At 30.7% G+C, this 25,346-nt stretch overlaps 2 protein-coding genes and 1 long non-coding RNA gene across 5 annotated transcripts in view; 2 read left to right on the top strand and 1 right to left on the bottom strand.

Moving 5' to 3' along the window:
* LOC111418381 (Zn finger homeodomain 1) overlaps nucleotides 1-25,346 on the top strand; it is a 265,526-nt gene that overhangs the window by 99,862 nt on the left and 140,318 nt on the right. The gene's annotated exons all lie outside the window — the stretch shown is intronic.
* The window catches only part of LOC139431590 (uncharacterized), a 125,559-nt gene that overhangs the window by 70,587 nt on the left and 29,626 nt on the right, over nucleotides 1-25,346 (top strand). The gene's annotated exons all lie outside the window — the stretch shown is intronic.
* LOC111418410 (cytochrome P450 4C1-like) lies at nucleotides 1,719-7,052 on the bottom strand. Of its 2 annotated transcripts, none has more exons than XM_071199263.1 (5): nucleotides 6,851-7,052; nucleotides 6,597-6,794; nucleotides 2,838-3,096; nucleotides 2,061-2,782; nucleotides 1,719-2,006 (listed from the first exon to the last, which is right to left on the bottom strand). In XM_071199263.1, exons 1-5 carry the CDS (start codon nucleotides 7,011-7,013, stop codon nucleotides 1,849-1,851), a joined length of 1,500 nt encoding a protein of 499 aa, XP_071055364.1. In that variant the 5' UTR covers nucleotides 7,014-7,052; the 3' UTR covers nucleotides 1,719-1,848. The 2 variants fall into 2 exon arrangements, with proteins under 2 accessions (XP_071055364.1, XP_022906724.2); XM_023050956.2 differs by lacking the exons at nucleotides 6,597-6,794; nucleotides 6,851-7,052 and adding exons at nucleotides 3,163-3,360; nucleotides 3,411-3,730.

Genomic DNA, 25,346 nt, shown 5'->3' with positions numbered 1-25,346 from the left:
AGATAAGACTTTTTTGTATAATTTCTGAAAATTGCAAAATGATATCTTAAGAATTCGATTTTTTATGATTTTTTTTTTAAATGATTGAATTAATTTACCTCGAAAAGCGAAAAGAAATTGATTGACTTTAAAAGTTGATATCTCAAAAACTAAAAGATATTTTGAAAAGCGGTCTTTTTCGTTGAAAAGATTATGATTTTATTTATAAATGCTGATAATTTCATAATTATATCTTAAAATGGCGATTTATTACGATTTTTTTTTAAATACTACACAACATTTTTATCCTAAACTATGCAAATGTGTTTACAAACTTTTTTCTAAAAAACAAAAAATTATTTCAAAAAACGATTTCTTCTATTAAAAAGATAAGACTTTTTTGTATAATTTCTGAAAATTGTAAAATGATATCTTAAGAATTCGATTTTTTATGATTTTTTTTTTAAATGATTGAATTAATTTAACCTCGAAAAGCGAAAAGAAATTGATTGACTTTAAAAGTTGATATCTCAAAAACTAAAAGATATTTTGAAAAGCGGTCTTTTTCGTTGAAAAGGTTATGATTTTATTTATAAATGCTGATAATTTCATAATTATATCTTAAAATGGCGATTTATTACGATTTTTTTTTAAATACTAAATAACATTTTTATCTTAAACTATGCAAATGTGTTTACAAACTTTTTTCTAAAAAACAAAAAATTATTTCAAAAAACGATTTCTTCTATTAAAAAGATAAGACTTTTTTGTATAATTTCTGAAAATTGCAAAATGATATCTTAAGAATTCGATTTTTTATGATTTTTTTTTTAAATGATTGAATTAATTTAACCTCGAAAAGCGAAAAGAAATTGATTGACTTTAAAAGTTGATATCTCAAAAACTAAAAGATATTTTGAAAAGCGGTCTTTTTCGTTAAAAACATTATGATTTTATTTATAAATGCTGATAATTTCATAATTATATCTTAAAATGGCGATTTATTACGATTTTTTTTTAAATACTACACATTTTTAAACTTTTTTCTAAAAGACTAAAAATTACTTCAAAAAACGATTTCTTCTATTAAAAAGATAAGACTTTTTTGTATAATTTCTGAAAATTGCAAAATGATGTTTTCAGAATTCGATTTTTTACGATTTTTTTTAAAACGAACGAGTAATTTTATATTAATAAATAGATATTAAAAAAATCGTGTCTCTAAAAACCAATTGAGATATCATTATGAAATACAAAGCAATTTAAAGCAAATTTACGTAGTATTTACTATTTTAAATTGACACTTATGAAGTTATTGGTTCAAACTTGCATAACCATAAATATTAATGTTAGGGTAATAGTTATTAATCTTTACGTATCTCCAACACTAATTGAGATGTCATCATGAAATAAAAAGCAATTCAAAGCAAATTTATTTAGTATTTAATATATTGAAGGTTATTTCTGGAGTTATGATTTTTTGAATTTAACTCTGCGTAACCTTAAACATAAATATTAGGGTAATTAATCTTTACGTATCTCAAAAACTAATTGAGATATCGTTATGAGATAAAAAGCATATTAAAACAAATTTAATCAAGATTTAATGTGCCATAAATAATTTGGTAATTTCCATAAACATCGGAACTTGGCATATTTGATTATTCTAAACTTAAGTTAAAATTAAAAAAATCATATCTTAAGAACTAATTGAGATATCATCGTGAAATAAAAAGCAATTTGAAGCAAATTTACTTAGTATTTAATATTTTGAAGATTATTAACTCTTACATTCACATTTCCTAACTTTAACTTAAAAAAGTAGATTTTAATTCACTTCGCAAAACCGAAGTGATCATCTTTTCTGCGTTATCTCTTCTGCAAACGAATTCTAACTCCTTGTTCAGGTCTCATGATGAGTTCGGCCAATTCATTAACGGTGCTTTGAGAATCAATCGTTGTGATTTTATAAGACGTTAAAATTGCTGCTAAAATCGTTTTTTCTTCATACATCGCAAATTTTTGACCTAAAATAAGATTTTAATTCTCTTTAATTCAAAAAATGAAAAATTAATTCTTACCAATGCAATTTCTTGGTCCAGCGCTGAAAGGAACGTAAGCATAGGGATGTCGTTTTGCGGTATTTTCAGGTAAAAACCGATCAGGATCGAATTTCATCGGATCCGGATAAATTTCTGGATCCCTATGGACTTTATGAATATGCAAGTTGCAATAAACACCTTTAGGAATTTTGTAACCATTTATTTCGATGTCTTCGGTAACTTTTCTTGAGATGAATGGAACGCTGGGGTAAATTCTTAAAGCCTCTTTGATGCAACACTCCAAATATTTTAAGTCGCTTAAATCGCTGATTGATTCAGGACATTTTTTGTCACCAAGAATTTGTTTTAATTCCTCATAAACTTTACCTTGAACATCTTGATTATTTCCTATCAAAAATAAGCTCCAACAAATTCCTGCGGTTGTTGTATCATGCCCTTCAAACATAAAGGTGTCTACTTCTTCCCTGATATCTTTGTCTGGGATGGTTTCGTTGGCTGATAAGAGCAAATCGAGGAAAGATAACCGCTTTTTCGATGATGTTAACATGTCATCGAAGGTTGGGTTTATTTTTTTGTTTGGGTTATCTTTTAAAATTTGTTTCCGATCTCCGATAACTTTGCTTGTAAATCCATGGAGAACGTTGAGGTGTTTTTGGAACTCTTTTCCTTCGGGGAATAAATAATAAAGATTGGAGTGGTACCAAGGAGTGAATCTGCGTCTTATTATTAATTCGCTAGCTCTATAAGAAATGAGAATTATTTATTAAGGAAGATTTTGCCAAAAACTTTAATTACCTATATAACGAATCAACGTAAGAATTTCCTGTTACATCATCCATCGCATTTACTGAAACCCCCATGGCCGTTTCACAAATTATATCCAAAGCACAATGAGTTATGTAGGGATAAATATCGAAAATTTCCCCATTTGACTTACTTTCAAGTATATTAACGAGTTGTTTGCTTTTTTCGACGAAAACTTCCATGTAATGCTCTAAAATGCGAAAGTGAAAAGCTGGGGTGATCATTTTTCTTCGTTGGAACCATTTTGCACCTAAAACAATGATTGTTTCAAATTTTTGACATTTTCTGAAAATAAGAAAAAAGGAAATTTCTTAACCAGAACTTATTAATAACCCATCTCCTAACCAAGGGAACATAAAATCATAAATTTTTCCTTTTGTAATCAAAGTTGAGCTTTTCATGACTAATTCGAAATATTCTGGTTTCATGATGTTCACTTCGGGTGATGATTTCGCCCACGTTCGATAAAGAGGTCCGTATTTCTCAGAGATTCCTTTCATTACTTTAAACACATCTTCAAAAAAAGTTTTTATAATCAAAAGTTTTTTTTTTTTAAATTTTTACCATTTCTTTTAACACCAAAAAACACGTAGAAAGTCCCGATTAATGGATAAGCTTTCGGCCCTGGTAATTTATCAACATATTGCACAATTTCTTTTTCATATTTTACACGATTTTTTATCCACCACAAAATCGCAATAACAAATGCGACTATGAAATAGTAATACATTTTTTTAATGCTTAATATCTTAATTGAACGGTCATCTATAGAGAGTGGGTAAAACTGAATCTCATGCTCGCGTGTGAAGTGATTTATAACGATTAAAGTTGTACTTTGTACCATTACTGTTTATGGCGCAATTTAGTTGTAAAGAAAAGTTGTTTTAGTACGAGGAAAACATCAAAAAGGAATTTGTTGAGATAATGAAACTAAAATTTGTCTTATCTTGTATTGATGTTATCAATTTGTGTGTTAAACTTTTTGATAGGCAACCAATTTTACACATTCTTTAATCAATTATTTGCTTGAATTATTATCAATTTAAAAATTTAAGTTAATTTGGCAAGTTTTGGCTCTTTAAGAAAATATCTAATTAGTTCCAAATTGACTATAGGTTTCAAAACTTTGTTTGGAATTACAATTATCAACCACTATTCGGCAAAAACGAGTTTTGACATACTCTAACCAAAGTCAATAAATTAAGAAAATGTCAGAAACTTGGATGGCTAAATGCTAAGCTGTAAACTGCAAGAATAAGTTTGAAATTGCTCGGGCAAAACACGGAACGTTATGAGGAAGTCTAAAATGGTATTAGTAAGATGTCAAACTTTGATAAAATGTTTTGCCTGATATAAACTGCGAGAAAATGTCTACAAAACACCATGATTTTCCTAAAATCTGAAAAAGTGGATTTGAAATTACAGAAATTAAGTTTGGAATTATTCTGACCAGGCCGGAAATATTAAGAAAATGTCAAAAATTTCTCTGATCAAGTTGCAACTTGCAATTTATGGCATCAAAGAAATTATTTATCGATCTTTGAATATCAGTTATATTTGCTTTAAAATGTTTCATATACAGGGTGTCTCAGCGAGATCGGTCATTAGACGTTTCTGGGGTTCTGGCCAAACAAAAAATTTGAAAATGTAGACTTAAGTATTATCAATTACGTTCTCTTCATCTAAAATATTTTCAGATTTCTAGCACTTTCATTTATACCGGAAGTCGCCACCTACTTTATTTTTTTAAATGGAACACCCTGTATATTTTTACATATTTGGATTTGTCTGTTTTCAAGGTTTATAAATAACTTTACTTTTTGCAATTTGAACCAGCAATTCTCGAGTTATTCGAATTATTCTAGAAAAATTTGCTCCAGCGGACATTTGTTCAAAAAATCATAGAACACTCAATTTTTGAGATATCAATTTAGGATTCAAAACATGCTTAAACAACATGATGGAGTATGTTTTGGTGCTGAGAACGGCTGTCTAGATCGTTTGGTCACTTTACTATGATACGTTAACTTTTCGAAATTTGGAAGCACCATAACTTCATTTTTTTAAATGGCACCCCTCATATTTTATTACTTAGTCGTCTTCGGCGTCTCATTTTACATCTTTTATATTCCATATGTCCTATGCCTAACATTAATAGTTTGAGAAATAATTAGGGTTTTTTGAAAAATGCTCACATATCATATCGATATTAACCTAGTGTGCCATGGAAAACAAATGTTTAATGACTTATTGATAAACGTCAAAGTCTAATTTAGGTTGTTTGATGCTTGTGAGTCTAAAACCAGTTAAAATGGATATTAATAAACGTAAATAATGTTTATACAATTGAAGAAATCCATAATTTATTTTTTGTGCACGAAAAGTGCGACAAAGTTCTTAGTAGAACTTGCAGAATGTTTAATGAAAATTACCCATATTTATCTCTAATGACAAAAGGTAAATTTACAGGAATAGAAGCAAATTTTTTGCATTTTGGACGAATTAATCACGTGTTAAACTGACCAAAAAATGTAGTAGATAATGCAACGGAAGAGGTGAATACCTTGGCTTATTTCGAGCCCAGTCCCAACACCTCAATTCGAGCTGCCAAAGAAGATCTGGGAATCATACTACGAACTTTGTCGTGCTTTTAATGCATAAAAAATAAATTAAGAATTTCTTGATTTGTGTAAATATTACTTTCGTTATTGTTATCGATTTTAACTCTTTTCAGTACTAATATTAAGGGACCTAACAGATGATTATTAACTCACATGCATCAAGTGACGTAAACAAGTGAGTCTTTGACAAGAACTCATTGAGAAGCCTTGTTTTTCATGGCACACTAGGCTAAATATCCATATGATATGTGTGCATTTTTCAAAAAACCCTAATTATCTCCCAAACTATTAATATTAGGTATGGGCCATATGGGATATAAAAGATGTAGAATGAGACAGCGAAGACGACTAAAAAATAAAATATGGGGGGTGCCATTTAAAAAAATGAAGTTATGGTACTTCCAAATTTTGAAAAGTTAACGTGCCATAGTAAAGTGATCAAACGTTTTAGACCGCAGTTCTCGGCACCAAAACATACTCCATCATGTTGCTTAAGCATGTTCTCAATCCTAAATTGATATCCCAAAAATCGAGTGTTTTCTGATTTTTTGAACAAATGTCTGCTGGAGCAGATTTTTCTAGAAAAATTCGAATAACTCGAGAACGACCGAATCAAATTGCAAAAAGTAAAGTTATTTATAAACCTTGAAAACAGACAAATCCAAATATGTAAAAATATACAGGGTGTTCCATTTAAAAAAATAAAGTAGGTGGCGACTTCCGGTATAACCGAAAGTGCTAGAAATCTGAAAATATTTTAGATGAAGAGATCGTAATTGATAATACTTAAGTCTGCATTCTCAAATTTTTTGTTCTAATGACCGGTCTCGCTGAGACACCCTGTATTAAGATAATATCTCAATTCGTTCTGGAGATACGAAGTTGAAAATTAAATTTTTATTAACTTAACCTTTATAGCTGCAGGGTTGAGTTAAAAAAATCGTATCATCAAGACTTATAGAAACGAAGAAATGATTTTTGGTGTGCTAAAACTAGATTAAATTTGCTACAAAATGGTGGACAACTCATCTTGATATCTCAATTATTTTTCGAGATATGATTTTTTAAAAAACATTTTAATAAATTTATCGACTAATTAAAACTTTTACAAAAATAATAAAAATCTTACCAGTACTAATCAACAACCCTTCTCCCAACCAAGGACGAATTAGTTCATAAATTTTTCCTTTCGTGATCAAAACAGAACTACGCAGAACGATTTCGATGTGTTCGGGTTTCATTATATGTACTTCCGGTGTAGATTTAGTCCAAGTTCTAAAGACTGGCTTATATTGTTCAGCGGTGGTACAAATTGTTTTATAAACATCTTTAAAAAAAAAGTGTTATGTAAAATTTTTCGATTCGTTATAAAATTGATCTTACCAGATCGTTTCACCCCGAAGAATAAATACAGAGTACCTATAAAAGGGTAAGCTTTTGGGCCATCAATTTTTTCGATATGATTCAAAATTTCTTTTCGCCATTTCATATGATTTTTGAGAACCCACAAGAGGATGACTCCAAAAATTACCAAAGCGTAGAACATTTCTTTGCTTTTTGATGATTTGTGAGCGAATTACGGGCGCGTGACTGTTTAGGCTTCCCTCCTTGTGGGCCTTTTTATTTCATTTGCGCAATGTGAACTTTGTAACTTTGACGAGGAGTGGACACACTTGAGAGTCAAAACAAATACGATTTATCAGTGTTTTGATCGCAAAACGAAGCAGACTACCGGAATCCGGGTAAAAAATTTAAGTGAATAATATCAGATTTTTATTTTTGGAGGAATCTTAGTACAAAGTTCAAATAATATGAATGTGAGATAAGGATTAGTTTATTTTTGGTGGTTTTTGGGAAACTTTCGGTCGATTGGGTTTTAGATTTTTGGCACAATTTAAGCGAACGGAATTTCCTTTGGTATTTTAATTCCAAGTCTTTATGGAGTGAATCGGAATTTCGCTTGTGCGCGAAGCACCGGAGGAGATCAAGACGCTCTTTGAGCAGCGGGCCACAGCCAAAGGGGTACTAAAACTAAAGAAGGAGCCGCTTCCAGGAACCATTCCGCTTCTCGGTTTCGTAGAAGACAGTAATCGCGATTGCCCTCTCATTTTTCCACGAGCTATAAACCGGCGCTAAATCTTCCGAGTTCAAAGTTTAGCCACACATTGCGACGCTGGATTTTGTTGTAATTAGCCGAAATAAACCGGAGGGAAATAATCCCCCGGAAAAGGAAACTCTCAAATTTAACAACTCAAAGTGTTATTCTAATCCACGAATTAATTAAATCTTTCAATTGATTCTTTCGATTCTTTTGATTGATGGTGTAGAAGATTTTTTTCTGTACTGGGTCATCAAGGCTTCTGAAGAAGAAGCCACTCAGCCATCAAAGTAAAAGTTAATTCCGGTAGTAAATAAAAGGCAGAAGGCACTTCGAGCGGGTTCGGCCCCCGTTCCCGCCTCCCAGCCGGGAAAAAAGTGGACCCACTAATTGTAAAGAACACGATACTAATTGCCGGCTCGGTGTTTTGCGCCTGGAAGGTCTTCCCGATAGAGAAAGAGAGAGCGAGGGAAACCGTCTTTTTACGGGCGACTTTTCATTTTCCCGACCGGAGCGGCGCGGGGGGCATCGCGGGGCGTCGTGGGGCGTCGTGGCCGACGTCCAAAGCCGGCGCCCCGTCCGTAAACGAGCCGACTTCTGTTTTCCAGTTGACCTCCGACAAATGAACTTTTTTCGCCCGTCCTGGCACTCTAAGTCGCACCTATATATCACCGCTAATCACCAGAGGGTCTGTATTGCGATGGAACTTTACTGTTATTCAGAAACAGCTTCTTGTGTGCCCTCGATGTCTCCAAAAGCGAACTACTAGGTTTCGTGAGTTATGCGACACGATCTCGATATGATTTATCGACTACACCGCGACGTACACTCTCAACTTCTAGTTCTAGGAAATTTGTTATTACAGTGCAGTCATCTAAAGTTATACTACATTTATAAGAAATTAATATTTTCAAATTTGACACTTTTCATTTTTGAAGTAACTCCTATTTTCATCTCAAAAACATCAAAAATGCAGAACGTGACTGGGTTGGAAACGTGCATAAGTCGTCTTTAGCTTTTATTTACACAAAGGGGAAGTACCTATCTATACATTACTACTTGTGTGAATCCCCGGCCTTCCTACTTTGCTACATTCAACTGTATAGCTTCATCACAGAGCCACAGAGGTTCATCAGTTTGTTGCAAAACGCGAACCTGTACTAGGTAGTTCCTAACTTTGTCGTATCAATACGGAAGTTGTTTCAAAAGTCAAAATGAGTCACAGAAGGCTATCCGACGATGAATGGTTAAAACTATTAGAAGATGAAAATTTTCCACCGACGGATTTTAATTGTCAAGAATTTAGTGAAGACGAAGATGAAAGTGACGAGGAAAACTCAACTTTTAGTGAACATGATTCTAACTCTGAAAATGATCTAAGTGACGGTGACGACAACCTGGAAAACGAAGTAGAAAATAATCATTTATTTATGGGGAAAGACGATAAAACTAAATGGAATAGTTTTCCAAAGCCAACATCACGCACAAGGGCAAAGAATATAGTTTTACACCTGCCTGGTCCAAAGATCAAGATACATTTTCATTGTTTTTTGATGGTGACATACATGGTAGATAAGATAGTCAAGTATACTAATATAAAAATGGAAAGTGTTCTAGAAAATCGTGTAAATTTATATAGCTATGGAAGAAGAACAAACCGAGAAGAAATATATGCAGTGTTCGGTTTACTCTTTATTTGCGGAGTTATGAGATCGTCTCATCTGCAACTCCATGATCTATGGAATACATCATACGGACCGGCAATTTGTCATGCAGCCATGAGTGAAAGGCGTTTCAAATTTTTGTTGGGCAACCTTCGATTTGATGATATTACAACTAGAAACATACGTAAGCAAGGTAATAAGTTGGCAGCAATAGTCGATCTATGGGAAGCATTTATTGTTAATTGTCAGAAACACTACATTATGAGTGAATACGTTACCATAGACGAAATATTATGTCCTTTTCGCTGTTTTGTGCAATATTTTCCGAATAAACCTGCCAAGTACGGTATCAAAATTTTTGGAATGAATTGTGCCAGAACATTCTACTTTTATTCTGGAAAAATTGATGATGTCATCGCATGATGTAGTCATGAATCTTACCGTTCCAATTCACAATACTGCAAGAAATATCACAACGGATAACTGGTATACATCTATACCCTTAGGAAAAAGTTTGTTGCAAAAAAAATTAACACTGGTTGGTACTTTGAAAAAAAAATAAGGTCGAAATTCCCAAAGAGTTCTAAGCAAACAAACAACGAGCTGTTTATTCTACGTTAGAAAGTTTTTCAGAACTGGGGAAAATGGTGTCGTATGTTCCCAAGAAAGGCAAGTGTGTGATCATTTTTAGTACAATGCATGATGATAGAAGCAAACTGGAAGCTGAAAATAAAAACAAGCCTGAAGAAATCGAATTCTATAATAAATCAAAGGGAGGCATAGATACATTAGATAAATTGTGTGCCACGACGCTGGCCTATGGTAATTTTCTATTTTATGTTGAATGCTTGCAAAATAAATGGTCAAGTAATCTTCAGAGATGTTAAACCTGATTATTTCAGAGATACTTCACATTCTAGACGATTATTTATACGTGAAATAGGTGAAGGTTTGGTGACAGCGCAACTTCATATAAGGTCCGGTATACCAAATTTGCAACCTTTGGTAAAGTTAAGTCTTGCGCGCTGTGGATTTGAAGTTCCCCCTAGACAAGAACAAAACCTTGATCAACCAGGACCACCAGCAAAACGCAAAAGATGTGCCTTATGTTCACGGCAAAATGTTAAAAAAGCGAACCTTTATTGTTCTAAGTGTAAAACTGCAATATGTAAAAATCATTCTTATATTATATGTTCTAATTGTCATAAATAAAATATTTTTTATCTATAATGTAAAATAGACCTTAAACATTGTTCCTAAATAATAACAACATTCTTTACATGGGGTAATATAGACCCCGTTGTGCACTCCGTGTGACTCAAAAAGACTGTGCACTCGGAAGGTTAAGTAAGAAAAAGAGACTTAGCTCAAAACTTAAAAGAACAACATGATGGAGTTAAGAAAGGAAACAGAAAGTCAAAGAAAAGAAGAGGACATGGAAGAGGTATCTACAGACGAAAAGAGAAGAAGGTAGCCAAAGCTACATAAGATCTGAACATAGGAAGTAGTCAGAGATATAAGGAATAACGTATGGGAAGACTTACCATAAACAACTTGAAAAAAAAAACAAGGAATTCACTACATTTTCATATTTTTATCGGTATCTATACATCTGCAAGCAAAAGTACACAGAGCAATATTGTTAAGCATAAAATTTGCTACGACTTCTGTTCTAAAAGTTTTTTTGTATCTTAAATTCGCCAATGCCACCATCCACAACTTGATAGATCACGAAATGAAATCTCTATAAATTAAGGTTCAATTGAAAAATTAATATCTCAAAAAATAAAAGTGATTTTTCAACGCGGATACTTTTGTTTAAAAGTGCATACTTTAGTTAATAATTCATCGAGATATCATAATAATTTTCCAAGAAACCGATTTTTAACAATTTTTTAAAATTAACCAAAAAAATGTGACACGTGTGAAGTTGGCCATAGATTTCAGCCATAGATTTTAAACTGAAAAAAATGCGTGATCGGGGTATTCAATCGATCTAATTTCAACGGCATCGTATTCATGGTCGCCTCTTGTTTCAGATTCTAAAAGAAAATTTTCCTAACCATTTCCTATTTTCCGGAAAAACCGATTTTCTTCAAACATTCGCAAATTTCGACTTGTTCGGGGTTTCTAATTGATCTAATTTCAACGGCATCGTATTCTTTGTGCCCTTTTACTTCAGATTCAAAAAGAAAATTTTCCTAACCATTTCTTATATTCCTGGAAAATCGTTTTTCTTCAAACAATCGCAAATTTCGGCCTGTTCGGAGTTTCTAATCGATCTAATTTCAACGGCATCGTATTTCTGGTGGCCTTTTACTTCAGATTCAAAAAGAAAATTTTCCTAACCATTTCTTATATTCCTGGAAAATCGCTTTTCTTTAAACAATTGCCAATTTTGGTCTGTTCGAGGTTTCTAATCGATCTAATTTCAACGGCATCGTATTCCTGGTGCCCTTTTACTTCAGATTCAAAAAGAAAATGTTCTAACCATTTCCTATTTTCCGGAAAAACCGATTTTCTTCAAACATTCGCAAATTTCGGCCTGTTTGGGGTTTCTAATCCATTTCATTTCAACTGCATCGTATTCCTGGTCGCCTCTGGCTTCAGATTCGAAAATAAAATTTTTCTAACCATTTCTAACCCAATTGTTTGAAGAAAAACGATTTTCCAGGAATATAAGAAATGGTTAGGAAAATTTTCTTTTCGAATCTGAAGCAAAAGGACACCAGGAATACGATGCCGTAAAAATTAGATCGATTAAAAACCCCGAACGAGCCGAATTTTGCAAAAGTTTGAAGAAAATCGATTTTCCCGGAAAATAAGAAATGGTTACGAAAATTTTCTTTTCGAATCTGAAACAAGAGGCGACCATTAATACGATGCCGTTGAAGTTAGATCGATTGAATACCCCGATCACGCATTTTTTTCAGTTTAAAATCTATGGCCAACTTCACACGCGTAAAAATGTGTATAATCCTTATAAATAATGATTAACTTCAACAACTTATATCTCAAAAAGTAGAAGTGATTTTTCAACGCGGATACTTTAATTGAAAAGTACACACTTTATATAATGATTTTTCAAGAAACCGATTTTTCCCGATTATTTTATCTTACCGTTGTTGTATCGAAACAAAAAGTAATTCGGGGTGTATATTTTCCGTAATCGTTTTCCATTGCGGTCATTATTATTAAAAGCATTAATTACGTAAAATCCGTAGGGAACGGGAGTTTTTTCGATTTCTATTAATTGCTTAATATCTTCCGGAAAAGGGAACACGTGTTTAAGCCTGGATTTTGCTTAACAAATGTTAATTGCCCCTGCGGTTTGTTCGCAATGCGCGAACCGCCTGAATTATTACGTCCGCTAAGCCCCTTAGCTTCGAGGTGTTTTTCACTGGATCCCGCCGGCAACGTTTATTTTCCCTTCGAATTTTACTCGAAAAAGTATCTCCAAACGTAATCGCCATCAGATGGTTCCCTCAATTGACAAAACGGCCAATTGCGGCCGTTACTCGGATATTAGTGCGTACCATGTTGTTGGTTACTCGTGTTGCTTGTATTGTTGATTCTGTGTTGCAGGTGTCGCTCCCGTCTGGTGACCTTTGAACTTTCCCCCACCGAATACTTCAGCAACCAAGCTGAAAGCACTGAAACCAGCCAACATGTGTTCGAAACAGAAAAGGTCGTCGGAGCCTGAAATGAGACGGACAAATTGATAGATGCACTTGATACGTTCCATCGTTTTTATGGATCATCCAGTTGACATTCTTGGTTTCTGTTTCATTTTAATGCCTCTACAAGTACAAGTACGAGTTGAATACAGCAATTGAAATTGTGGGATAAAAAAAGTTATGGTCAATGAACCAACTAAGTTTTAACTAATGTCAGAAAAAAATTCTTTGCGACAAGATAAGTTATTGCCGTTTTCCTTGAAAATCTGTTTGTTATGAAAACCCCACGAAATTGTCTAAAACGAAAATATTTGCGAAACTAAAAATAACCCAGCGTTGACAACAATAGCAAACAATTTATCCTAGCGCGAACAGGTTAAAATTTATCTTGGAAACATTAAGGTTTCCTGCTGGTGTTACCACTTTTCCATGTGACGTCATTGTTTAGACCCCCACCATTTCGATTTTGATCCAGATATACATTACAAAGTGGTGTAGTGAAACTTTTACGAGTACCATTCGTATTTCTGAACGTTTGTCGTAGTCCGTTTCGAATTGGTTGTGATTGCCGGGTTAATACATTTACGATTGGAGAATTATAAGTTGATGTTGGGTAATTTCCGCCGTCGAAAATGCGGACGTTAGACAAAGGTGATGTCCGGAAGCGGTGTTTATTTGGCCGGTTCGAAATAGACCTCAGTAAAACTCTAAATGTAGACCTGCTCGTTTTGGTTAACAAATAAATAGCGGCGCACGTCGTGGATGGCCCCCGGCTGCTCAACCCATTGTACCCCATTTCGACTGGAAAATAAACTTTTTACTCCTGTTTATTTGCCCGTTCCAACGACAGGTGTATCGCTGGTCCTCGCAAGTTCCTGCATCGCGTTATATCCTGTGTAGAAATAGACTTTTATGTCTCTTTTATGTTTCCTTTCACCTTTAAAAAAGGCACTTCAGCAAATCCCTTATAAGGTTCCTCATTTTATTACCCGAGATTTCTGTTTATTTTAGAAACCCCTCGGTAATTAACCTTCGACAACCCATAGTAGTCGTGTATATTTTTTCAGTGAAGTGAAGTCACATATGGCTTTAACCGTGGGTTCTTCTAGGTGATTATTGTTTTTGCAATAATTTTTGGGGAAGGGCAGACAAGGTTAAGACCAACGGAGTATCGTCTTTAGATGTACATTTTTTTATCTTCAAAGGTGCTGCGACAGACCGACAAAAAACGAAAACGTTAAATTAACGACCTAGATTTTTTTCTGACGTAATTAATTTGGGACCACTTCAGAAAAACAACTCATCCATTAAGGGCGTAACTTGACTAACCAGAAGAGACTAACATCGAGAGAGATAGATTGAGGCATGTATGGTGTAAAAGGTCGATTCAGAGTTTTCTACATTTTAAAATGAAATCTTTGTTGACTTCAAAAATATATATCTCAAAAACTAAAAGAGATTATTTAAAGCGGATATTTTTATTGAAAAGTGCACACTTTAATTAATAATGTGTCGAGACTTCATAATGATTATCCAAGAAGTTTACCAAAACATGTTAAGCATAATCCTTATAAATAATGATCAAGTTCAATCACTTATATCTCAAAAACTAAAAGTGATTTTGTAACGCGGATACTTTTATTAAAAAGTACATACTTTAATGAATAATTCATGGAGATATCATAATGATTTTCCAAGAAATCTGTTTTTCACAATTTTTTAAATTAAATCGAAGGCGAAATGAAATCTTTATAAATTAAGGTTCAATTGAAAAATTAATATCTCAAAAAGTAAAAGTGATTTTTCAACGCGGATACTTTTGTTTAAAAGCGCATACTTTAATTAATAACTCATCGAGATATTATAATGATTTTCCAATAAACCGATTTTTCACGATTTTTTAAAGTAATCAAAAAATATCTATAATCCTTATAAATAATGATCAACCTCAATAACTTATATCTCAAAAAATAGAAGTGATTTTTCAACGCGGATACTTTTATTGAAAAGTACATACTTTAATTAATAATTCATGGAGATTTCATAATGATTTTCCAAGAGACCTGTTTTTCACAATTTTTTAAATTAAATCGAAGGCTAAATGAAATCTTTATAAATTGAGGTTCAATTGAAAAATTAATATCTCAAAAAGTAAAAATAATTTTTCAACGCGGATACTTTTGTTTAAAAGTGCATACTTTAATTAATAACTCATCGAGATATTATAATGATTTTCCAATAAACCGATTTTTCGCGATTTTTTAAAGTTAATCAAAAAATATCTATAATCCTTATAAATAATGATCAACCTCAATAACTTATATCTCAAAAAATAGAAGTGATTTTTCAACGCGGATTCTTTTATTGAAAAGTACATACTTTAATGAATAATTCATGGAGATATCATAATGATTTTCCAAGAAATCTGTTTTTCACAATTTTTTAAATTAAATCGAAGGCGAAATGAAATCTTTATAAATTGAGGTTCAATTGAAAAATTAATATCTCAAAAAGTAAAAATAATTTTTCAACGCGGATACTTTTGGTTAAAAGTGCATACTTTAATTAATAACTCATCGAGATATTATAATGATTTTCCAATAAACCGAATTTTCACGATTTTTTAAAGTTAATCAAAAAATATCTATAATCCTTATAAATAACGATCAACCTCAATAACTTATATCTGAAAAAATAGAAGTGATTTTTCAATGCGGATACTTTTATTGAAAAGTACATACTTTAATTAATAATTCTTGGAGATTTCATAATGATTTTCTAAGAGACCTGTTTTCCACATCTTTTTAAATTTAATCGAAGGCGAAATGAAATCTTTATAAATTGAGGTTCAATTCAAAAATTAATATCTCAAAAAGTAAAAATAATTTTTCAACGCGGATACTTTTGTTTAAAAGTGCATACTTTAATTAATAACTCATCGAGATATTATAATAATTTTCCAATAAACCGAATTTTCACGATTTTTTAAAGTTAATCAAAAAATATCTATAATCCTTATAAATAATGATCAACCTCAATAACTTATATCTCAAAAAATAGAAGTGATTTTTCAACGCGGATACTTTTATTGAAAAGTACATACTTTAATTAATAATTCATGGAGATATCACAATGATTTTCCAAGAAATCTGTTTTTCACAATTTTTTAAATTAAATCGAAGGCGAAATGAAATCTTTATAAATTGAGGTTCAATTGAAAAATTAATATCTCAAAAAGTAAAAATAATTTTTCAACGCGGATACTTTTGTTTAAAAGTGCATACTTTAATTAATAACTCATCGAGATATTATAATGATTTTCCAATAAACCGATTTTTCACGATTTTTTAAAGTTAATCAAAAAATATCTATAATCCTTATAAATAATGATCAACCTTAATAACTTATATCTGAAAAAATAGAAGTGATTTTTCAACGCGGATACTTTTATTGAAAAGTACATACTTTAATGAATAATTCATGGAGATATCATAATGATTTTCCAAGAAATCTGTTTTTCACAATTTTTTAAATTAAATCGATGGCGAAATGAAATCTTTATAAAATGAGGTTCAATTGAAAAATTAATATCTCAAAAAGTAAAAATAATTTTTCAACGCGGATACTTTTGTTTAAAAGTGCATACTTTAATTAATAACTCATCGAGATATTATAATGATTTTCCAATAAACCGATTTTTCACGATTTTTTAAAGTAATCAAAAAATATCTATAATCCTTATAAATAATGATCAACCTCAATAACTTATATCTCAAAAAATAGAAGTGATTTTTCAACGCGGATACTTTTATTGAAAAGTACATACTTTAATTAATAATTCATGGAGATTTCATAATGATTTTCCAAGAGACCTGTTTTTCACAATTTTTTAAATTAAATCGAAGGCTAAATGAAATCTTTCTAAATTGAGGTTCAATTGAAAAATTAATATCTCAAAAAGTAAAAATAATTTTTCAACGCGGATACTTTTGTTTAAAAGTGCATACTTTAATTAATAACTCATCGAGATATTATAATGATTTTCCAATAAACCGATTTTTCACGATTTTTTAAAGTTAATCAAAAAATATCTATAATCCTTATAAATAATGATCAACCTTAATAACTTATATCTGAAAAAATAGAAGTGATTTTTCAACGCGGATACTTTTATTGAAAAGTACATACTTTAATGAATAATTCATGGAGATATCATAATGATTTTCCAAGAAATCTGTTTTTCACAATTTTTTAAATTAAATCGATGGCGAAATGAAATCTTTATAAATTGAGGTTCAATTGAAAAATTAATATCTCAAAAAGTAAAAATAATTTTTCAACGCGGATACTTTTGGTTAAAAGTGCATACTTTAATTAATAACTCATCGAGATATTATAATGATTTTCCAATAAACCGAATTTTCACGATTTTTTAAAGTTAATCAAAAAATATCTATAATCCTTATAAATAACGATCAACCTCAATAACTTATATCTGAAAAAATAGAAGTGATTTTTCAATGCGGATACTTTTATTGAAAAGTACATACTTTAATTAATAATTCTTGGAGATTTCATAATGATTTTCTAAGAGACCTGTTTTCCACATCTTTTTAAATTTAATCGAAGGCGAAATGAAATCTTTATAAATTGAGGTTCAATTCAAAAATTAATATCTCAAAAAGTAAAAATAATTTTTCAACGCGGATACTTTTGTTTAAAAGTGCATACTTTAATTAATAACTCATCGAGATATTATAATAATTTTCCAATAAACCGAATTTTCACGATTTTTTAAAGTTAATCAAAAAATATCTATAATCCTTATAAATAATGATCAACCTCAATAACTTATATCTCAAAAAATAGAAGTGATTTTTCAACGCGGATACTTTTATTGAAAAGTACATACTTTAATTAATAATTCATGGAGATATCACAATGATTTTCCAAGAAATCTGTTTTTCACAATTTTTTAAATTAAATCGAAGGCGAAATGAAATCTTTATAAATTGAGGTTCAATTGAAAAATTAATATCTCAAAAAGTAAAAATAATTTTTCAACGCGGATACTTTTGTTTAAAAGTGCATACTTTAATTAATAACTCATCGAGATATTATAATGATTTTCCAATAAACCGATTTTTCACGATTTTTTAAAGTTAATCAAAAAATATCTATAATCCTTATAAATAATGATCAACCTTAATAACTTATATCTGAAAAAATAGAAGTGATTTTTCAACGCGGATACTTTTATTGAAAAGTACATACTTTAATGAATAATTCATGGAGATATCATAATGATTTTCCAAGAAATCTGTTTTTCACAATTTTTTAAATTAAATCGATGGCGAAATGAAATCTTTATAAAATGAGGTTCAATTGAAAAATTAATATCTCAAAAAGTAAAAATAATTTTTCAACGCGGATACTTTTGTTTAAAAGTGCATACTTTAATTAATAACTCATCGAGATATTATAATGATTTTCCAATAAACCGATTTTTCACGATTTTTTAAAGTAATCAAAAAATATCTATAATCCTTATAAATAATGATCAACCTCAATAACTTATATCTCAAAAAATAGAAGTGATTTTTCAACGCGGATACTTTTATTGAAAAGTACATACTTTAATTAATAATTCATGGAGATTTCATAATGATTTTCCAAGAGACCTGTTTTTCACAATTTTTTAAATTAAATCGAAGGCTAAATGAAATCTTTCTAAATTGAGGTTCAATTGAAAAATTAATATCTCAAAAAGTAAAAATAATTTTTCAACGCGGATACTTTTGTTTAAAAGTGCATACTTTAATTAATAACTCATCGAGATATTATAATGATTTTCCAATAAACCGATTTTTCACGATTTTTTAAAGTTAATCAAAAAATATCTATAATCCTTATAAATAATGATCAACCTTAATAACTTATATCTGAAAAAATAGAAGTGATTTTTCAACGCGGATACTTTTATTGAAAAGTACATACTTTAATGAATAATTCATGGAGATATCATAATGATTTTCCAAGAAATCTGTTTTTCACAATTTTTTAAATTAAATCGATGGCGAAATGAAATCTTTATAAAATGAGGTTCAATTGAAAAATTAATATCTCAAAAAGTAAAAATAATTTTTCAACGCGGATACTTTTGTTTAAAAGTGCATACTTTAATTAATAACTCATCGAGATATTATAATGATTTTCCAATAAACCGATTTTTCACGATTTTTTAAAGTAATCAAAAAATATCTATAATCCTTATAAATAATGATCAACCTCAATAACTTATATCTCAAAAAATAGAAGTGATTTTTCAACGCGGATACTTTTATTGAAAAGTACATACTTTAATTAATAATTCATGGAGATTTCATAATGATTTTCCAAGAGACCTGTTTTTCACAATTTTTTAAATTAAATCGAAGGCTAAATGAAATCTTTCTAAATTGAGGTTCAATTGAAAAATTAATATCTCAAAAAGTAAAAATAATTTTTCAACGCGGATACTTTTGTTTAAAAGTGCATACTTTAATTAATAACTCATCGAGATATTATAATGATTTTCCAATAAACCGAATTTTCACGATTTTTTAAAGTTAATCAAAAAATATCTATAATCCTTATAAATAATGATCAACCTCAATAACTTATATCTCAAAAAATAGAAGTGATTTTTCAACGCAGATACTTTTATTGAAAAGTACATACTTTAATTAATAATTCATGGAGATATCATAATGATTTTCCAAGAAATCTGTTTTTCACGATTTTTTAAATTAAATCGAAGGCGAAATGAAATCTTTATAAATTGAGGTTCAATTGAAAAATTAATATCTCAAAAAGTAAAAATAATTTTTCAACGCGGATACTTTTGTTTAAAAGTACATACTTTAATTAATAACTCATCGAGATATTATAATGATTTTCCAATAAACCGATTTTTCACGATTTTTTAAAGTTAATCAAAAAATATCTATAATCCTTATAAATAATGATCAACCTCAATAACTTATATCTCAAAAAATAGAAGTGATTTTTCAACGCGGATACTTTTATTGAAAAGTACATACTTTAATGAATAATTCATGGAGATATCATAACGATTTTCCAAGAAATCTGTTTTTCACAATTTTTTAAATCAAATCGAAGGCGAAATGAAATCTTTATAAATTGAGGTTCAATTGAAAAATTAATATCTCAAAAAGTAAAAATAATTTTTCAACGCGGATACTTTTGTTTAAAAGTGCATACTTTAATTAATAACTCATCGAGATATTATAATGATTTTCCAATAAACCGAATTTTCACGATTTTTTAAAGTTAATCAAAAAATATCTATAATCCTTATAAATAATGATCAACCTCAATAACTTATATCTGAAGAAATAGAAGTGATTTTTCAACGCGGATACTTTTATTGAAAAGTACATACTTTAATGAATAATTCATGGAGATTTCATAATGATTTTCCAAGAGACCTGTTTTTCACAACTTTTTAAATTTAATCGAAGGCGAAATGAAATCTTTATAAATTGAGGTTCAATTGAAAAATTAATATCTCAAAAAGTAAAAATAATTTTTCAACGCGGATACTTTTGTTTAAAAGTGCATACTTTAATTAATAACTCATCGAGATATTATAATGATTTTCCAATGAACCGAATTTTCACGATTTTTTAAAGTTAATCAAAAAATATCTATAATCCTTATAAATAATGATCAACCTCAATAACTTATATCTCAAAAAATAGAAGTGATTTTTCAACGCGGATACTTTTATTGAAAAGTACATACTTTAATGAATAATTCATGGAGATATCATAATAATTTTCCAAGAAATCTGTTTTTCACAATTTTTTAAATTAAATCGAAGGCGAAATGAAATCTTTATAAATTGAGGTTCAATTGAAAAATTAATATCTCAAAAAGTAAAAATAATTTTTCTATTTTTCTATCTATAATCCTTATAAATAATGATCAACCTCAATAACTTATATCTCAAAAAATAGAAGTGATTTTTCAACGCGGATACTTTTAGTGAAAAGAATCATTGAAACTATTTGTGGTGTCAATTAAGTTATTTAGTACCGAGACAGTCATCGTCTTTTTCGATCAACTTAAAAAATTGTGCAAAAACCATTATGAAATCACCATACATTATTAATTAAAGTAGGGGGCCTTGAATGGAACCCTGAGGTACGCCACTAGTGACGTTTATATACCTAGATTTAAATCAACCCAGTACAACGTACTGTCTACGATTAGACACGTAAGCAGATGTATTAAGAGACCAAATCTCTCCAATTTCATCATCAACAACGACAGATCCAACAGTCAAATGTCTGTGAGAAATCAATTTGTTCACGACGGTCCAGTGCAGCTGATACATGTTGAGCAAAACTTAGTAGGTTAATAGTAGGAGATTTACCTCTGTGGAAACTATGCTTGGAAAGTTATTGATGATGGCTATTGGGGGATAATTCGCTACACAGCACTAATCCTGCTTAATTTCCATGTCTTTGGAAATTCATAGTTTTTGATTATTATTAGACCCTTTTTCCACTAGACCCGATAAGATTGGTTGTAGATTTTGCAAAATGCATTCAGAATCGATTAGAAAACACAACATGGAGAGCCATCTGGCACTTTCAATAAAATTATCCGTTTCAAAAAATGACTTACTTTTTGATATATAAATTTTTGAAATGAAATGCAATTTATAAAGATAAAAAAATATAGTTGAAACGAGTATTAAATTTCCAGTCGATTATCGTACTATCCATTAGGTTGGGATTTATTTATTAAATCAACCCCCCCAAGGCAAGACGAGAACAACCGTTTCCCGACTGTTCCATATTAAATTACTCTCGCCGTAACGAAGATATATGGGAGGTTGCGCCGGCCATCGAGAGGTACAACCCCTTTCGGGGGGTGCACTCGTCTAATTCCGTTAAACGCGTTTCGATTTAATAAAATATCGCCGATGGGTTCGCCGGTTAAATAGAATTTGTGTGTGTGTGTGTCGCCCTCGCTCTTCCGCTCTTCTGTCGACTTGGCGCGCACGTAACCGCACGTAGCGTATTTCGCCGCAATCCAATTCTCCGAACTGCATAAACTAGGACTGGCAATTAGGGAGATACATTGCTAACAGTATTTCCGGGTTAAAACGGCCGATTTGGCCGTGTACAAATTCGGCGACGAACAAATCCGACGCCTCTACACAACGGCACTCGTCCCATCAACGTTTACGACTTTATCGTTTCCACATTAACTCGATAGAAGCGAAAAAAAATTCTTATCTTTCTCCTACAGCCAAATGATTCCATTCCCATCTTGAAAACTCAACTCAACTGACAGATTCCAAGATGACCTCTGCGGCCCCAAAGGGTTGATACCCCGCCGCCCCAAGAAACACACGGTGCATAAGTCGAGGAGACAGGTCGAAACCTCGTTTCGTGTATCTCCCCTTCCTCAGCCTCTATTTTCCTCATATCGTCTTCGTGTTCACGCGACGACACATGTTGCTATCGAGTGTCAAGATTATTTCCCTTGGTTCAACTTGGAGAAGCTCGATTCAGACTATATCCATGACTAAAATGTATATGAATATGTTACCATTAAAGCGGATATCTGGCGAAATTAAATTTTATGATGAATTATTGATTAAAGTATGCTCTTTTAAATAAAAGTGAAAAATCACTTTTACTTTTTGAGATATTAATTTTTTGTGTATTTTTGGGAATTAAAGAATAATTTTTTATCTCATTTAATAAGCTAAGTGGTTATATTTTGAGATAATCCATGAATATATTATGATTTAGGCTCGTTACTACCATCTTCTGGTTATACTATCTAAGGGATTATTACCACGGTTACGGCTATTTTACGCGCTCTGATTGGCTAGTAGATGGGTTTATCTATAAGATAAATTTAACTAAAAGATGGTAGTAATGGACCTTAGGCTCGTTACTACCATCTTCTGGTTATGCTATCTAAGGGATTATTACCACTGTTACGGCTATTTTACGCGTTCTGATTGGCTAATAGATGGGTTTATCTATAAGATAAATTTAACTAAAAGATGGTAGTAATGGACCTTAGGCTCGTTACTACCATCTTCTGGTTATGCTATCTAAGGGATTATTACCACGGTTACGGCTATTTTACGCGTTCTGATTGGCTAATAGATGGGTTTATCTATAAGATAAATTTAACTAAAAGATGGTAGGAATGGGCCTTAATAAGAAAATTTGGGAGATAAAAATTTTTGAAATAAATGTAGGTTTATATCAATTTCTTAATCCATGTGAAATGAACATAATTTTAAAAAATCGCCAAAGGTTTATTTTTGGGAATTAAGAAATGATTTTTATATCAAATTGAAGCTAAAAGATCATATTTTGAGATAATCCATAAATATATTATGATTTAATAAGAAAATTTGGGAGATAAAAATTTTTGAAATAAATGTAGCTTTATATCGATTTCTTAATCCATGTGAAATGAACATAATTTTAAAAAATCGCCAAAGGTTTATTTTTGGGAATTAAGGAATGATTTTTATATCAAATTGAAGCTAAAAGATCATATTTTGAGATAATCCATAAATATATTATGATTTAATAAGAAAATTTGGGAGATAAAAATTTTTGAAATAAATGTAGGTTTATATCGATTTCTTAATCCATGTGAAATGAACATAATTTTAAAAAATCGCCAACGGTTTATTTTTGGGAATTAAGGAATGATTTTTATATCAAATTGAAGCTAAAAGATCATATTTTGAGATAATCCATAAATATATTATGATTTAATAAGAAAATTTGGGAGATAAAAATTTTTGAAATAAATGTAGCTTTATATCGATTTCTTAATCCATGTGAAATGAACATAATTTTAAAAAATCGCCAACGGTTTATTTTTGGGAATTAAGGAATGATTTTTATATCAAATTGAAGCTAAAAGATCATATTTTGAGATAATCCATAAATATATTGATTTAATAAGAAAATTTGGGAGATAAAAATTTTTGAAATAAATGTAGCTTTATATCGATTTCTTAATCCATGTGAAATGAACATAATTTTAAAAAATCGCCAACGGTTTATTTTTGGGAATTAAGGAATGATTTTTATATCAAATTGAAGCTAAAAGATCATATTTTGAGATAATCCATAAATATATTATGATTTAATAAGAAAATTTGGGAGATAAAAATTTTTGAAATAAATGTAGCTTTATATCGATTTCTTAATCCATGTGAAATGAACATAATTTTAAAAAATCGCCAACGGTTTATTTTTGGGAATTAAGGAATGATTTTTATATCAAATTGAAGCTAAAAGATCATATTTTGAGATAATCCATAAATATATTATGATTTAATAAGAAAATTTAGGAGATAATGTTTGAAAAAAAATATAGGGTTATATTGATTTTTTAATCTGTGTAAAATGAGGTTCACATTAAAAAATCGCCCAAGGTTTATTTTTGAGATTTTTATATCAAATTAAAGTTAAAAGATTATATTTTGAGATAATCCATAAATATATTATAATTTAATCAGAAAATTAATCTTTAAATCTAGATTTTTTGAGTCAAATTATGTAATTAATTTTTAAATTTCGACCAAATTAAAAATACAACAGATAATTATCGATTGTTATCTTATTGAATACACACACAATGATAACACGGAGGCGGATAAATATTTATTCCCATCATCTTGTTTTGACTCAAGTATATGCCAAAGTTCAAACGATAAGTTTGGAGGCTCGCCTTATACGTAACACGATGTTTGGGTAGACTTTAACCTCATTTTTTGCCATCCTCGATTCACCAAAATTAATTAAATCACACTCGCAGAGATTCCAAACGAAAAGGAACTTATCGGACTATGAAACGAAATATGCATATAATGATAATCTCAGGTCTCAACGGCTTAATGAATATTACTTAAGAACCTCTTAGTTTGGGGAGAGAAATTCTTTAACCCACAAAGATCGTAGTGACCGTGTTGGGTAATTCCTTAAGGTACAATACGTTTCTCTAATTGGTTAAGTTATGGCCGTTCTCGAGAGATACCGTCTTGGTCTCGCCAAGCTGAGGTTAAATCACGGTTAAGTTCCGTGTTATGTGAGATATGAAGTGTTTGCCCATCTCGCGCGATTATGGATAAACATTCGCCGTGGTGATAAATCAAATTATCCCCGCGGGTTAACAACTAAACACGGCTGCATTAATTACGCGATAAATCGCCGAAGTAGTGACACCTCGCGGTCGCGACCAAACATACAAGCCGCTTATTTTTGGCCACCAGGGAAAATAAACTTTAAAATGTTCGCGAAACCCGACTTCTCTTCTAATAGAGTTCGGAATTTATTTGGGTACCTGTCGACGTCCATCAATCATTTACTACTTACTCTGGT

This window comes from Onthophagus taurus, chromosome 10, assembly GCF_036711975.1.
Source record: "Onthophagus taurus isolate NC chromosome 10, IU_Otau_3.0, whole genome shotgun sequence".
Classification (NCBI taxonomy): Eukaryota; Metazoa; Arthropoda; class Insecta; order Coleoptera; family Scarabaeidae; genus Onthophagus; species Onthophagus taurus.
Note: the sequence above shows the minus strand (reverse complement) of the source record. Positions and strands in the feature narration are given on the sequence as shown.